The sequence below is a fragment of the Aricia agestis genome, chromosome 2 (assembly GCF_905147365.1).
Source record: "Aricia agestis chromosome 2, ilAriAges1.1, whole genome shotgun sequence".
NCBI classification, from domain to species: Eukaryota; Metazoa; Arthropoda; class Insecta; order Lepidoptera; family Lycaenidae; genus Aricia; species Aricia agestis.
Window position 1 is genome coordinate 4,651,921 of NC_056407.1, and position 17,276 is coordinate 4,669,196.

Below are 17,276 nucleotides of genomic sequence, written 5' to 3' on the forward strand. Positions count from 1 at the left end.
CATTTTCCACAAATTTTGTCATTGTCATGAACAACAGTTTTTACTTAATATTAAATATCTCTTAAATTATTTAATTTTTTTTCGTGACTCTTACAGAAAAGGAATTCTATTTCGGTGTCTTTTAACACCAGAAACATTCAGAGCAATATTTAAGGGTTTTTTAAAAAACACAATTTTTGGCCTAAAATAACATTTTGAGTAGATTCACCCAGTGGAAGTAAAATAACAGGCACAATGAAAAGAAGTGCTAGGATACTCTCATTATTAAGTAAGTATCCCATTAAGTATATTAAAAATAATGAATAGGTAAGTACCTAGTAGGTTTTAATTTATACTTGGTTTGTAAATTTCAATTATGGTTATTATCTATAATAGTACCTATTATTTCTGTTTATTTGTTTTGTACAAAAAGAGGACGGTATTTGATTATAATACAAGTTCACAATAATAATAAATTTTTTCGTAAGTAGTAGGTTAACGCGCGCGCGTAAACAAACACGACGCGACGTTGCGTTCTGTGCTGTGATAGTCATAGTCAATCATGGTTGTCGTGATTGATGTAGATCGTTTTTTTAAAAGAAGTGATTTTAAAAACTATTTTAAAGACAAAATAAAATGGCCTTGGCCGTCGACCCATTTTGTAATACAAAAAAATGTTTTAATTGTGGTGCAACGACCAAGAATAATATCAATATTATTACAAATCATTTTGTTCTACCTATGAAACGAAAGAACATAAAATCGCTTTATAAATCTTCATTTTTCTGGTGCAGCATTTGTAAATATGCAATTTACGATCATTATCCTGACGTCGAGTGTCCTGTTTGTTGTTGAACTGTTTATATACTTACCTGTCTAAAAGTATTTTGGATCGATTGTATTAACTACTATGTCCCTACCTACATACCTACGTATATGATTTTCTTTGATAAGTACTTACCTATTGTATATTTTAAACAAAAGCCCATCAGCGACTGAGCTTAGACTGCGAATTGGGTTGGGACTAATGTATTTTTAAATATCTATACTTACTAATATTGTAGAGACGAAATATTTAATCGTTTGCTTATTACTATTTAACTTACGAGTTACGAGACTACTGAACCAATTTAAATAATTCCTTCGCTATTAGAAAGCCACGGTAATGAGAAGTGAAATAGCCCAAACAAGTGCATCGAAACTCAACGTCAAGTGGTTACCGGGTCATGGGCTGGGCTGTACACTGTACAGTGTTCTGAGATTTTTTTAAAATCTTGACTTGGTGACTTTCTTCATTCCTAAATCGACACCCTTGACAAGATTTATAGTAACTGTGATGGCATACTTATAATAATAATAATGTACTTTTATTCAGCTCGATAACATAAAAACCTTAATCTAGACAATTACAACATGCAAATTATTTTATTTTCAATGGTTTTTTATATTAAAATGTTAAGATCGCAACCGTGCAGCTTAGCTAGGTTACAGTATAACCTGTGTTAAAGCCACCGGACCCTTTCCCAACTACTGATCGCATATCGCTGATTTTACATTTCAGGCAATTAAAATTAGATTACAAATCAAATCAATGTTTAAAATTAATCAAACTTGATACAATAAACAATACAAAAAACGATCGAAACTATCTACATCAATCACGACAACCATGATTGACTATGACTATCACAGCACAGAACGCAACGTCGCGTCGTGTTTGTTTACGCGCGCGCGTTAACCTACCACTTACGAAAAAATTTATTATTATTGTGAACTTGTATTATAATCAAATACCGTCCTCTTTTTGTACAAAACAAATAAACAGAAATAATAGGTACTATTATAGATAATAACCATAATTGAAATTTACAAACCAAGTATAAATTAAAACCTACTAGGTACTTACCTATTCATTATTTTTAATATACTTAATGGGATACTTACTTAATAATGAGAGTATCCTAGCACTTCTTTTCATTGTGCCTGTTATTTTACTTCCACTGGGTGAATCTACTCAAAATGTTATTTTAGGCCAAAAATTGTGTTTTTTAAAAAACCCTTAAATATTGCTCTGAATGTTTCTGGTGTTAAAAGACACCGAAATAGAATTCCTTTTCTGTAAGAGTCACGAAAAAAAAATTAAATAATTTAAGAGATATTTAATATTAAGTAAAAACTGTTGTTCATGACAATGACAAAATTTGTGGAAAATGACGTGTTTACTTAGAATAATGACAATTTGTTGAGAATAATGATTATTTTAAAAATCTTATCCATATTCGTGCTGATTATATTATTATTATTATTATTATAAACGCCTCCGTTGTCCAGTGGTCCAGAGCGTGACTCTTGACTCAGAGGTTTGATTCCCGTGTTGGAAACATATTGTTAATTGTTATTTCCAAGTTTAGTAAGGACTTAGGACATTGCAAGCTGATCACCTGATTGTCTGACACTCAGAACAGGAAAATAAGGTCTGACAAGTAAGATGATCCATGCGTCGGATCACGGATGGGCATGTAAAAGTCGGTTCTGCGCATCTCTCGCCAGTCGTGTCGGTCGTCCGTCCCACTGGGTTATGAGAGTTAAAAGGAGTGCTCATGTGTACTGCGCACACACTTGGGCACTATAAAAATTACTCCTGCGTAACTGGCCTGGTTTCAATGAAACCAGCCACCGTCACCGAAACCGGTGTGGGGGTTATTATTATTATAAGTAAAAAATAGGATTTTCAATAAAACTTGTATGTTATTAAAAGTGTTGATTTATTATAAAAATGTATTTCCTAAAATATAGCTAATACCTAAATCTGCCTTTAAAAAATATATTCTACCTTTTCGAGTCACCTGCAATAAAAAATGTACACCTGTTAAATAATAATAATTCTGATACCTATTTATTATTTCTCAAATAATATTTTATTATCAAACGTTCCGCGCGGCTTCGCTCGCGTAAATTAGATATTTCACAGACAAATTAGGGCACAAAAAATAGCCTATGATCCTTCACGTGGTCAATTTCTTAATTCTTATCAGTTATCTGTACCAAATAAAAGGAAAAATTGCTCCAGTAGCTCGTGAGATAAGCCCCTTCAAATAATTTCCCCCGTTTTTTCCATTTTTTCCTCTATTTCTTAGCTTCTATTAGTCTTAGCGTATAAAAATATAGCCTATAGCCTTTCTCAATAAATGGGCTATCTAACACTGGAAGAATCTTTCAAATCGGACCAGTAGTTCCTGAGATTAGTGTGTTCAAATAAGCCCTCTTTCAAATAATTTCCCCCCGTTTTTTCCACATTTTCCTCTATTTCTTCGCTCCTATTATTTTTGGCGTAATAAAATATTCCTTATAGCCTTCTTCGATAAATGGGCTATCTAACACTGAAAGAATTTTTCAAATCGGACCAGTAGTTCCTGAGATAAGCGCGTTCAAATAAGCCCTTTCAAATAATTTCCCTCCGTTTTTTTCACATTTTCCTCTATTTCTTCGCTCCTATTATTCTTAGCGTGATAAAATATTGCTTATAGCCTTCCTCGATAAATGGGCTATCTAACACTGAAAGAATTTTTCAAATCGGACTAGTAGTTCCTGAGATTTACGCGTTCAAACAAACAAACAACCTTTCCTACTTTATAATATTGAAGTGTAGATAACATTTTTACTACTTTTCTTACTATTCTACTACTATTTTTCGAAAATGTGTCAAATAACTACCTAATTGTAATATCGACATTGCATCGATTCGATATATTTGTTCCTGTTTTCCTGAAATACAGTTACAGATTTGATCATTATTCTGAAAGATCGTCATTATGTTTTTAGGGCTATTCAGGAAAAAGACGTTCAGGAAAATGAGGAATTCACTAAATTCGTTTATAATTAAGTATTGATATAAAGAAAACTAAGAAAATTATTAAGAACTTAGAAATGTTGCGGGCCTTTATAACTTGGTATAAAAAAAAAGTAGTGAAAAACAGACAAATGTTGGCACACATCGAGAAATGTAAATGACGTCTTATTTGGAAATTTTTGTAGAACGTATTTTAAAGAGAGAGAAAGAGCATAAAACGAAGACCTCTATCCACACCAAAGCACTGCGATCAAATACCAAAGCACTGCGATCAAATAAAGTGAGCCAGCAGATTTTATCGCAAAATAGGTTTCAACCCGTCACGTTGAGTATATCGGCAAGGCATTCAAAACAAACAATGCGCAGGACAATGACGCGAATTTTAAGAACATTTTAAAAATATAATTTTTAGTTATTTAATGTAAGTTGATGTGTTATTTGTTGGTATCGGATAGTTTATTAGTTCTTTATCTTCAAATTAACATCAAATTTTTTAATCCTTTCTAGCTCATTTTTTTTATAAATAATAAATTGTAAGCGGCAGTATCGAAACGACACGCAAAAATTTCATAATTTGGTACTTTTTTTATAATAACTTTTGAAATATTAACTCTACTTTCAAATAGTCTTAGCAGCATTTTCGTAAGTTAATTAGACATTGAAATGTGTAATTTACGAAGGCGTTGTGAACCCAACTTCGAAGACATAAATTTAGTCTCTCTCAAATATTCGCCCCACTACACAATATTTATACCACAAGCGTCATTACGTCCGCGCTGGCCGGCAAAAAATATAAACAGAAACATGCCCTTGCATGTCGCGTGCGAACTCCGCCCCCTCGCCTCTGTCACCCCCGCGTCTCCTCTGGGACGATGTCGTTTTGTGGGACGTAATTAAATCATACATTAGAATTGATAAAAACTTTTATTATATACAGGAATCCACATTATCGGCGTGTTATACGTAAACAAAGTATCGAATATACGCCACTGATATACGGCGCACAGTAGCGACCTCCAAAATTCGCGCGCCAAATAGCGGAACTAAGAAATACGCCGAAAAGCACTCCGGTGACAAAACAACGTCCATGCCAATATTTCACCCAGCCATTGTACTAACCTTAACACTACTTCTGGCTGAATTTGAGAGATGGTCAATCTTGCGTCCGTATACAGGACGTAACAAGTCAGTCGGACGCAATATCATCGGTAAAAACCGCCATGTAGGACGTAATATCAACTCCGGGGTGGAAATATATATATATATATATATATATATATATATATATATATATATATATATATATATATATATATATATATATATATATATATATATATATATATATATATATATATATATAATTGGTATCTCGGAATCGGCTCCAACGATTTTCATGAAATTTAGTATAAAGGGGGTTTCGGGGGCGATAAATCGATCTAGCTAGGAATCATTTTTAGAAAAGTATCATTTTATTCGTGTTTTATCGAATACCGAGCAAAGCTAAACACACCGGCAAAATTAGAGGAACATAACAAAATTTTAAATTTTTTGGAAATTGTTCACTGTTTTTTTTTATTTATTTATTATTTATTTAATTAGGTACTAATTGATTATTAAAAAATAAATTTTATATGAATTTAGGGCATAAAAACGTGAAAAATAGAAAAAAATCGGCAAAAATCAAAATTTAAGAAAATCTTTGAAATTTCAGTAGTAAGTTTTTAAGTTACATTCTCCATTTTTATTAAAGAAATGTCATGTTAAAAGCGTGTAATGCCTTCTATAATGGATCTCAAGAGGGCCTGGATATGCCATTCCATGCTTGCATTTTGATTGTCAATCATTTCCTGTGGGATATTCTCCTACTCCTCCAGTAGCGCCAACTCGAGGTCCTGGACACATTTTGGACCGGAGTTTTAACTCGTTCACCCATTTATGTGCCACATGTCTTCAATCGGATCCACATCCGTAGACCGCGCTGGCCTCTCCACCTGGGCTACGCCAGCATCGTTTAGGTAATAATGCCCGATTTTTATACTGTATGGACGCGCATAACATTGAAGTTGCTACCTAAAACTGTGCAAAAGGCACACCATGCAGTTCCAGGATGGCTGTGCTATAGCCCTGTACTCTCAAAGTACCATCATCAATAATCATCAGCTCCGTGCGGGTTCCAAATCATATGCCACTCCAAACCATTACGAAGCCTGCATCATAGGCCACTGTTTCCGTTAAGTTTGATGGCCTATAGAGTCCCTTACGATTTATCCACATTCTTTATCGCCTGTCAACCAAATGTACACAGAACTTGCTCCCATCACTGTACAGCACAAGATTTCACTCACTTGTTTAATTTTGATGTTCATGCGCAAATCTTAGCCTGTCTCTTCGGTGTCCAGTCTCAAGTTTTGGTGCCCTTACAGGCACTTTTGAGTTTAATTTAACTTCTATAAGTCTTCTTCTTACTGTACAATCACTTACACGTACATCTCGGACCTGTTCCGACAGGTTTCGTGTCTGCATAGCAGTTTGAGGTCGATTTCTCAAGGTTTGTTTCTTTACAAAATGGTCATCCTGAACCATTGTCACCCGATATCTGCCTTGTTCTCGTCTCCGAACGTAAGATCGAGTCTCTCTGTGGCGTTGAAAGTTACGATGGAGAACGGTAGGTGTGACCTTTTTCTATCGTGGTTACAACTCTAGCTGTCGCAGATGCTGGGAAATCACTAATTTTGTATCTAAGCAATGTGTTCTTCCAAAAACCAAACAATCAAATAAGCTGAGCATAGCTTGCACCCAGCTAAAACGCCATTCTTATCAGGAACACTTACAACGTCAATCATCGAAAAACACTTATTAGGGCATAATTGCTATAAAAACCTGTCAACTTGCCAGTTTTGTTCAATATTTTATTTCTTAAATTAGCTTAGTAACTATAAAAAAGGATTTCACTCAGCCCGACCCACTTGAGTTCAAGTTGTGGCCCTTTTTACCTATGTTCCTCTAATTTTGCCAGTGTGTGTAGTATATGTTTTATATCAACATTGTCCGGCCAGGTGCTGTTCAAGATGTGCGGCGACACGCGCGGCGTCGCACGGTGCCGCGAGGTGGTGGCGCGCGGGCCGCTGCCGTCCGCCGCCTGCCGCTACCACACCGGTGTGCCGACCTACACGCCCTTCACGCTCAAGGTATAACAAGAAAGAGTAAACAGAACCAACGAGTAGGCCGACTCGGAAGAGATCTCGAAAATTATACGTTTGACGTGTTAGGTCAGATCGGCCGGCGCGCGCCGTACTAATGCGTGAGAGACTGTCCACACGGCGCGTTGCGTCGACGCAGCGCTGCCGTTGCGTTGTTTTACATACAAATAACCAAGGTGTTCACACGGCGCGCTGCGTCGTGACAGCAGCGCGCCACGCACACGTGACGGACAGCAGCCCCCGAGACAAAGCGGGAGGGGGTGTTGACGTTAAAACTGCTTCGTGATAAAGCTGTGATGACGCAGCGCCCGTTTGGCCGGCTATGCGTCAAACGGCAGCGCTGCGTCGACGCAACGCTTACGCAGCGCGCCGTGTGGACTGGCTCCAACTCAGCATTGTGTAACATGTCGAAAGTGACACTCGCGTCTCGCGCCCAACTCGCCTATATTCGCTTTTTTTGAAGTCGAGGTACTTCTTGATTAACCACTCTGTTTATTTATGCATTAGCCATATTAGTTTATAACGTTAACGAGAATGGAGACGCTGGCAACCAGGAGACGATTAAATAATACCTCGAATGTCGCTTTGGTTGCTGTCCTACGTGCGCGTTTTACAGCACGTCTGTATGCGACTGATTTACCCTGCGGTTGTTGACATATTTTGTGAGGTACCCTAAACATGCAACTGGCAACTAATAACACGATTTATTAACACATAATTTGATTAACTCAGGATTAACTACAAAAGCTTTCAATATTAGTGACACTGATAAACACTCCCCTCACATTTCTTTCATTTTGTTACAGAAAGACGAGAGCGACAGTGATTCAGAATCTCGGTCGTCGGAAGTGTCGCACCCGGAAGAATTACCGGAGCTGGAGTTCAAAACGAGTGAAGATGTAGTGGAGGAGACCGTCGTAACTGAGCCCATCCAGTACGACTGACACATGGACCTCGATCGCATCATACTAGACGATATATGGAATGAGTGAATAGAGTGATTGTGTAGTGTAATTAGTGTACAGAATTTGTGACTTCCAAGCGAATTTATATCATAAGTATTCCTAATTCCTACTGATCTGTATTAAAAGTCCCTATTCTTATAAATAACATTTATCCAAAAAAAAAATTGATTGCAAAAAGGTTGTTAAAAGATTAATTTAAATAATGTTTAGACCCAGTTTCATCAAGCGATGTTAAATAAATAATGGCTTGTTAAATCATTTAATGGCCTGTTAGAGCTATCGAGTGTTCCACCATGCCCTAATGTCATGTTAAATCACCTAACACGGTGTTAAATTTAATTCCTGCTATGGAGGTCCGTTAAATATTTAACAGGCTGTTATATGAGTCAAAATAACAACTTCCAAAGACAATAATATGCAATATCAATAAAAGAATCTGTTTTACTTTTGAGTCTTTCCGCCATGTTTCCGCTACGTCCTTATTATTAATTATTTTCATAGTTATGAATAATTATTTATTTTCACTTTGCCAAAAATTCAGCCTTGGGATTTTCCTTGACATTGCAAATATACTAACTTGTATCAAAATTACCAAACCGAAATATGTAAATAAAAGTTTGTATTATGATTCATGTTTTCAGCTTTGACAAATAATAATTATTAACCTGGTAAATTAAGAAGAACTATTATAGCGTAACAAATGTATGCGATCAGTGATATTTTAATTTGGTCGCATTATCTACTATTATACTACTATGGAAGAAAGTGACACATTGCAGCAAACATGTCGTATTAATCTTGTACATTGCAATTGCGTCGCCTTATAACAAGAATGAACGAATTGATAGTTATTCACTCGTTGTTCACTTAACATTGCATTTATTAATCCGCTGTTAAATTTTTACTGTGGGGCATAAGTATTTTAACAGTCTGTTTAATTTTATAAGCTCCGTTAAGTAATGCCTCGTTAGGATTTAACAAACATAGGTTGGTGAAATTGGGTCTTAGTGGCAATACAGCTGATTATGTATTGTTAGGAATGTGATAATTAAAATTACCAATGATTATATAGGCTTAGAACAGAATGTTGTAGATTCTTAAATAGAAAGGGCAAGGGGCATTCTTATATGGAACCTGTACCCAAGCTCTAGCACATGACTGCACAGTGCACATCCACACATATACCAAATGAAAGGGCTTGAAAAGTTAAGGTGCCGACACTCGGAGCATTTGATTGTAATGTAATGTTACAGAGTCGAGCATTACATCAGTGAGGGAGGAGAACCGAGCATTACAATGCGCACCTTGTAATGTTTAAATGTTTAATCTTAGATAATAATATTATAAAGCGGAAGAGTTTGTTAATTTGTTTGTTTGAACGCGCTAATCTCAGGAACTACTGGTCCGATTAAAAAATTTCTTTCAGTGTTCGATAGCCCATTTATGGAGGAAGGCTATAGGCTATATTTTATCACGCTAATTAGTCTTAGCAGGAGCGAAGAAATAGATAAAAATGTGGAAAAAACGAGAGAAATTACTTGACTGAGCTTATTTGAACGCGCTAACTACTGGTCCGATTTGAAAAATTCTTTCAGTGCTAGATACCCCTTTTATCGAGGAAGGCTATAGACTTTATCATGCTAAGACTAATAGGAGCGAAGAAATAGCGGAAAATGTGGAAAAACACGGGGGAAATTATTTGAAAGGGCTTATCTCACGAACTACTATAGCGTTTTTTCTGTTATTTGGGTGAGATAAGAAGTAGACCACGTGAAGGATCATAGGCTTTTTAGTGTACTAATTTGTCTGTGCAATATCTAATTTAAGCGGGCGAAGCCGCGCGGATCGTCTAGTACAACTATAAACATATTGTGTCTCGAAGTGGTACATTACTGGGTAAGATATACTGCCGTCCTTATCATAAACAACGCATCTGCATGGTGGCAACTTTCGAGTAATTCGCGCCTAAAGTTTTATTCCTTTTCTTTATTGTCCCATTGAAACTATAAGGAATATTCCAAATATTTTTATTTTGTTTGGTGCCTTTAAATGTTAACTTTACATATGCGATGCTATATTTACATATTTAGTTATTTTTAATATTTTTAAAGACGGAAAATTATTTATGACTAGAAAACATGGATTGCAATAATGTTAATTTACTAAGCATAACCAACGCATGTGTGACAGTTGCGTTGTTTATGTCTAGGAAATGCACAATTGTGATGCTTATGTTTAGCAAAGATTAGGGAATTACTTACATTTATGTTGCACATACGTTCAATATGACTAGCAAAGAATGATAAGATCAGCTCACATGCATTTTTTTTTGTAACCGAACAAAAAAGAAAACAACTTTAAATAGATGCATAGCAATCCATGAACCGGTACATTATTTCTTACCCCTTAATCAGGCCCCAATGTGCACTGGCATTAAAAATATTTTTTAATATTATGGTGTGGTCTTAATTTTTACCTGTACAATGTATACCAGAGAACCGTTTCTTAAAAAATATTAAAATTAAGACAAAATCTAAGTGGTCGTATTAAGTGGCAGTAAAGAAGTGCCCTATGCCAGCCCTGTTAAGGAGCTCTCTGGCGTTTTATAATTTGTTTCCATTATCCCTATTTTTACTTAGGAAACTGCATACTTTGAACTTTGATCTCTTTCTCTGTTATATGAAGTGGTGAACTATTCACAAGAATTGAAGAATTTTGAATACTTACCTAAGATACTGTTTTGTAAGCGTGTAATTACCACACGTAGTATCGACTAGAAGAATGTTATTTTTGTTAAAAATAAACCTAATAATTGAAAGTTATATTTTTATTTCAAAATCATCTCTTGTATAATGGAAACAGTGTCCATATCATACTACCGCCTGACGGGCATAGTGCATAATATAATTACCACTTACTTAGAATAATGATTTTTCCCAAAATGATAATAATTGTTTAGTAAAAAATTTTTAGCTTCATACGAAAGATACAAAATATATTGGTAATCAAAAAAAGGTTTTATGAATTTAAAAAAAAGACAAAGATCACTATAAAACTCCAATTACCTAGGTGGTTGATAAATCGTACTATGCCTGATTAAGGGTTAATTTATTAGTTGTACTTAGTTTATCACAATTATTTTCATGGCAATTCTTAACCTAATAAAAGTTGTATTAAAATATGACAAAAAAATAAGTTGTACCTACTAAAAAATAAATAAAATATAATTATTATTTTTGGAAAAATTATTATTACTCAAAGAAAACCCAATTATTTTAGTCATATTTTAGTAGATCTTATCATTCTTTGCTAGTCATATTGAACGTACAGTTCGACAAGGCTTTAAATGAATATTATGTCAATGATGTCAATGGGCGCTGCTGGTAAAGGAAAACTGACAAAAATGACGTTTTTATATGATAGCAGCGTTAGTTCCTTTTCTCGCCACGTTCATTTAAAGCCTTGTCGAACTGTATATGCAACTTAAATGTAAGTAATTCCCTAATCTTTGCTAAACATAAGCATCACAATTGTGCATTTCCTAGACATAAACAACGCAACTGCGTTAATTATGCTTAGTATTTCATACATCTAAATTCTAAGTAAAATAGTCATAAAAAACGCATGTTTGCTTATGATGAAAATATTACTAGTAATAAGTTTGGAAAATATCACATACGCTGTTTATGACTAACAATAAAATGAAAACTATAGAAGATATTTAAAAACGAGTGATTGATCCTGGTAGATCTTGTTTCAGCGATTCCGAATATAGTAATAACTCGATTTCGTAAAAAATGTCGATTGCGTTGTTTATGCTTAGGACGGCAGTATACCCCTCCTAAGAAAATATATTTGTGTAGTGTAAAAATATAACGTTCAATTCCTTAATATCTTTTTTTAAGGCATCAGATTTTTTTAAATCAATTACTACATACATATAATATTATTTTAATAAACCATTTCTACCCATCCACCATCATAGAGGGTAAATGAAACAAAATAACTGAAACAGAATCTTCGCTTTATTCAGCAACTTCCGGTTGAAAAAAATAATCAACAAAACTACACTGAAATTCTGAACATGACTATTTTTACAAACAATTTACAGCAAATTCATTATAGCGCGAGCCGCACACGCTTCCCCCCTCCCGCCAACTAAAAATAATATTTACATAAACTAAAGTACACCGCAGCCCCGGAGTCCCGGGGTGAAGCTCGGTAAGCTAACGTCCGGGAAGCGTGGGGCGCCCGAGCAGCCCTAGTCTAAAAATCAGAAACTTATGAGGTACATCTTCCTATCCACTTTACTAAGCGTATGATACCGGCCCCAAAAAAGGGGCCAATTTTTTTTTACATTTTTCCAAATTTGCAGCCTTTTGGTATAGTATATGATACTTACTAGATACACATGTATAGACATCGTTAAACCATTACATTTTTTTGTTGCGGGTCGTTTTTGGCTATAGGTCTCGGACCCGACAAAACGACTCGCATTTTTTAAATTGAGACAACAGTATGCGCACACTCGATACAGTTCGCATAGCTAAACTTTAAACCCCAATAATTAAATATAATTTATAACCGCAATGTTTTTGAGATATTTTTATTTTTTTCTTGAAAAAATCTAATAAGTTGAATGAACATTTATTTAATTTGTTAAAGAAACCACACTCGCCAAATGATAGTAATTTTGAAAGAACAATGATACAAGAAAATTATTATGTAATACGAGGATTTTGTAAAGAAATTTAACGACCGATAGATTAATAAAGAAAGAATCAATAACCAGTGTAGTTTCTTTGACAAGGTTTATAATTTACACGAGGTGCGCGCAACTGTGCGCTGCGGGTGCGTGCGAGACGCCACCGGCGTACAGCCCCGCCCACAGACGCCGTAGCGGAAAGCATATTCGTAAGAGCCGTAATAATTATTTTGTTGCTTTATTTCTACATTTAGAACTACATATTTCTTGACAGTTATAACTAAAAGCACATCTATTGAAGTTAACTTTTATGTACTCTATAGGAGGTCCACGAGCGAGACCGTTTAAATCGACTGCTTAAAATAAATACTCTATTTATTTAACATAGAATGATTGTAAGGTTGTAAATGTCTTAATTTTTTTTAATGCCAATACGAGTTAGTTTATAATAATTCAATGTTTAAGTGACCCCGAATTTCGACACATTACACACAATATGACAACTGCAAAATTTCAAATATCAAATAAAACGAATATTGTTTCAGCAAATAAGTAAGAGTAATATAATAATTGTTACTTTTATGCTAATGAATACACTCGCATCGCTGAGCGCATCTTTTTTCGTTCTTTTAAAATTTTATAAGACCGCATAACTTTATGCTATATGATTAATATTCTTAAAAAACGAAATTTGCCTTTTATGATGTCTTAGTGTAAAATATGAACATGACAAATAACTAAATGTTGATGAATTATTATTAATTATTACTCCTTATGGTATAAAGCTTGAATCGATAGTCCTCATGATCTCAAAATACGCGGAGGACCGAGTAATGAGTATGGAACGATTTATCGTCACTACAGTGTGACGCTACACCCTACAGCGCCGCGCGAGCAGGAGCGGCGGGAGTCGACTATATGGCTTTGTGTTTAAATAAATACATTAATATGTGACAAAATTAAATTACTGAGGTATCATTTTATTTAAGTTAAACTTCACTAAAGGTATATTTAAAATTAAATAAATATTATCCAATCGATACTTAATGTATTTTTATCAATCGATAATCGACATTTTATGGGGAAAGTTTCATTTTATGAAAAAATTAAAGTACATACACTAAATGCTCAAGAAGCAAACGGAACCTATGCATCGAGGACTCGAGAAGAAAGTAATAAATGTTAGATATCTCGAATCTAGTATGATTTATGTGTCGGTCCTTTTGGAATTTCGTTAAAACTTAGTTATATTTATACAATTAGTAACATGTACAAGACAACAAGCTATATTTGTCACAATCATCCACTTTACACATTTGAAATGCCATATTGGACACACCAATGAAACGTCTCGAATCACATACAAGTGTAGTTTTGTTTCGAACGTAACAAGTAACAAACCATATAGCGACCACTGTACAAGAGTCGGGGGCGGCTGGTCCCGCCAGCCTTAATTTACACAAACTATATAATACAGATATAATACAATTCATACATTACATTAAATATACACTCGACTACTTATCTTTACGATTAGTTTTTTCCATAGTTCCCTGGTATGAAAAACAACTAAAAAGTTTCGCTAAAACCAACCAAAGTGCCAGCCATATTGCAAAATAGAATATTTTGTATACAAGGAGCGAATATACGACTTCTATAATTGCTAGTACGTGACGTGCCCGTGAGAGTATTTTATATTTAAAGCGCACGCTCATCGTATACACAAAATTATTAAAAATACAGGTTCTCGATAAAGCAGTACACACGTAGATAGTACAAGTAGATAGTACAATACACACGTGACCTCGACGGTATGTAAAAGCAAAGGAGGCTGGCAGCCGCAGTTTTTAAATGTATTAACTATGTCACAGCCACTTAAATTACTTTCAATGAAGCTTGCGTTGTAATAATTATGGACCGTACTTCCGAGTAGTAATATTCATTATCCATTAAACAGAAAGATTGTCGTGTCAACACATGTATAGTATGCACTTTAGTTACTCCGTGCATTTACATGTTTTGACACGCCCATATCCATATCTACATATTAGTTTTTACCCTACATAAACAACAATAATTTGAGTACAATACACAGAATAAACTCCATCTAATATTGTAAGTCGAAAACTCGAGTAGTACATCTCACTTGGACTGGGGTTTATCTACATGACAACAGTGACGAGGTTTACAAGTTAAAATTGAGATAAACATTAGTCATAGTATGAATTTGGTACTTTTCTCACCGTTTTATTATTATCTTATATTCTGACACAATTTTTTTAATTTTGTTTTTTTTTTAATTGGTTAAAAAGCTGCAGCTAATAGGCATAATATTATTATAATTGTACTGAGAACGAGTAAAATTCTTTATAGGCCCATTAGGTAATATGAATTTTTACCAATATGCTTTTGACTGCACACTAAGTAACATACAAATTTTTATACACAATTCCAATAAACGATCGAATCAATTATTTTTAAGTTTCGTTTTAAGGTACAGATTTTATGTCAAGTTATTAAAAGAGCTATAAACGTAATACAAAAACATCGGAATGGTAGAAATGTACTGAAATATTACTACACGAACATATTTAAATTATATTTCAGTGTCAAAACATCTAGACACGCGGTAGCGTGTCAACTGTCAAGCCAAGTTCCAGCATTTACTCTTACTGCACTATGTAATAGAATAAAACTCTGGTCTATGTATGCAAAATGCAATGACTGACAATTTCATTAGCAGACGTTTAAATCGTAACTTGAAATATAACCTATAAGTTGCGTGCGGCGCGCACCTACATCGGCTTCTGCTAGAATACTAGAATCGGTAAAGACTCCACGCGAGTGTCGACCTCGGAGACTTGGCTCACTAAATTATTACGCGTCACTTCGGCGGCGACTTCTGCATCCACGCTCACAGAAAGCGGCTCGGCCATCGAACGTCGATCGCCCCCTACAGAATCTCTCTCGTCCTCGGCGACGGTACGCTCGTTTGTCGCATCTGATGTATTTTTACCTTTGCTAATTATATAGCTAATAAAAGGTACTTCTCTCAAATTGGTCGCGTCGAATTCGCCACTCGAATCGACGCTTTTGGTTGCGTTCCTCGTCGAGTTAACCCCCTCGGGTGCATCGTCCGTCCGTGGTGTATCGGGGGGATCCGCGTCGGTAGCGTACGGACGTTCGCCGGCGGTGTCGGTCGACGATGCCGGCTTCGGTGTGGAACGTGTTTCGTCCGAGGTGAGACACTCGGCTCGCTCGTGTCTGTCGGCTCGCGGGGCGGCGGCGGGGGCGAGGCGGGGGCGGGGACGGCGGCGGCGGGCAGGCGGCGACGCGGGCTGTCACGTGACCTCCATGGGCAGCGTGTCTGCGGGGCGCCGCCGCACGCCACCGTTGGCCGCCGCCTCGCCGTCGCCGAGCGACGCCTCGCCCGTCGATGACGTCGGCGCCGGGGTCGTCGTCGCCTCTACTATCTCGCTGCAACGTAAAACGAATATTTGAAACACTTTGAAATTAAGCCAACGAATTAAAAAACGCAAAAATTCTCTTTCGCTTGAAGCTTAAACAAAATGGATAAGCAAAGATATGTCATTTTACATAAACCGAATTTTAGTAAACTTACGCGACGGGCGTGGGGCGCGGTTGCGCTATGAGGCGGCTCTGCCGCGCCTTCAGCTGCGCCGTGGTGAAGGCGATGGCCTGGACGTTGGCGGACAGCGGCTGGCCGCCCGGCCCCGAGATGGCGATCTTCTGCCCCTTGGGCAGCTGCACGTTCTTCTGCAGCAGGTTCGCCACCACGGAGCCGGGGATGGTCGTGGTCTTGGGCGGGACGGCGACGCTCGTAGAGGGCTCGGCGGTCCGCGCCAGGGCCCCGACTTGGATTCTATTCTTCAGCTGGATGTGATGGCGGACCGGCACCGCCGCGCGCACTAGCGGCCGGCCGTCCAGGCTGACGCTGACGCGCTGCGGCCGCGGACCCTTGAGCGTGCCGTCCAGCACGACCGTCTGCTGCTGGCGTTTCCGCGCGTCGGCGAGGTCGAGGCGCGCGACGGATGCCTTCCCCGGCTGCGGCTGGCGCAGCACGTTGACGAGATGCGGCCCCTTGCCGAGCTGGCCGCCCTTGATCTCGAAGAATTGCGCCACGGAGCCCGGCGTCGCCTTGAGCAGCGCAGCGCCGGGGGGCTTGGAGTCGCCGAGCGTGGCCAGCGACACGACGGTGGGCAGCTGCGCGAGGGAGCGGTTCTGCGCCAGCAGCTGCGCGCGCTGCGAGTGCGTGAGCGGATGCGCATGCAGCACCTTGAGCTTGCTGGGCGCCACGTGGTGCACCTGCGAGTTGACTACGACGGGCTGCTGCAGCTGCAGGGGCTTGTGCAGCGAGCCCGACGCGAGCTGCACGAGCGGCGCCGACACCCGCCGCGCGCCCGCACCGCCCGCGCCGCTCGCCCCGCTCGCCCCACTCGCCCCGCCCGCGCTCACCACGCTGCCCACGCTCGCAACGTTCGTCACGCTCGCAGAAGCTAAAACGTAGTTAATTTAATTTACTAAGGGCACAACAGCAAAACCAAAACTCCGTA

At 37.7% G+C, this 17,276-nt stretch overlaps 2 protein-coding genes across 3 annotated transcripts in view; one reads left to right on the forward strand and one right to left on the reverse strand.

Annotated features, from left to right (window-relative positions):
• LOC121740016 (KAT8 regulatory NSL complex subunit 2) overlaps positions 1-8,162 on the forward strand; it is a 30,116-nt gene extending 21,954 nt beyond the window's left edge. Inside the window, exons 10-11 of the mRNA XM_042132690.1 lie at positions 6,889-7,020; positions 7,839-8,162. Of these exons, the coding sequence (XP_041988624.1) occupies positions 6,889-7,020; positions 7,839-7,976 (270 nt within the window). The 3' untranslated portion in view covers positions 7,977-8,162. The remainder of the gene's footprint in view (positions 1-6,888; positions 7,021-7,838) is intronic.
• A 7,881-nt stretch (positions 8,163-16,043) lies between these two features.
• LOC121740009 overlaps positions 16,044-17,276 on the reverse strand; it is a 66,914-nt gene continuing 65,681 nt past the window's right edge. For both annotated transcript variants that reach the window (XM_042132678.1, XM_042132677.1), the window contains exons 16-17: positions 16,325-17,219; positions 16,044-16,179 (exon numbers count right to left, since the gene is read on the reverse strand). In XM_042132678.1, the coding sequence (XP_041988612.1) occupies positions 16,044-16,179; positions 16,325-17,219 (1,031 nt within the window). The remainder of the gene's footprint in view (positions 16,180-16,324; positions 17,220-17,276) is intronic.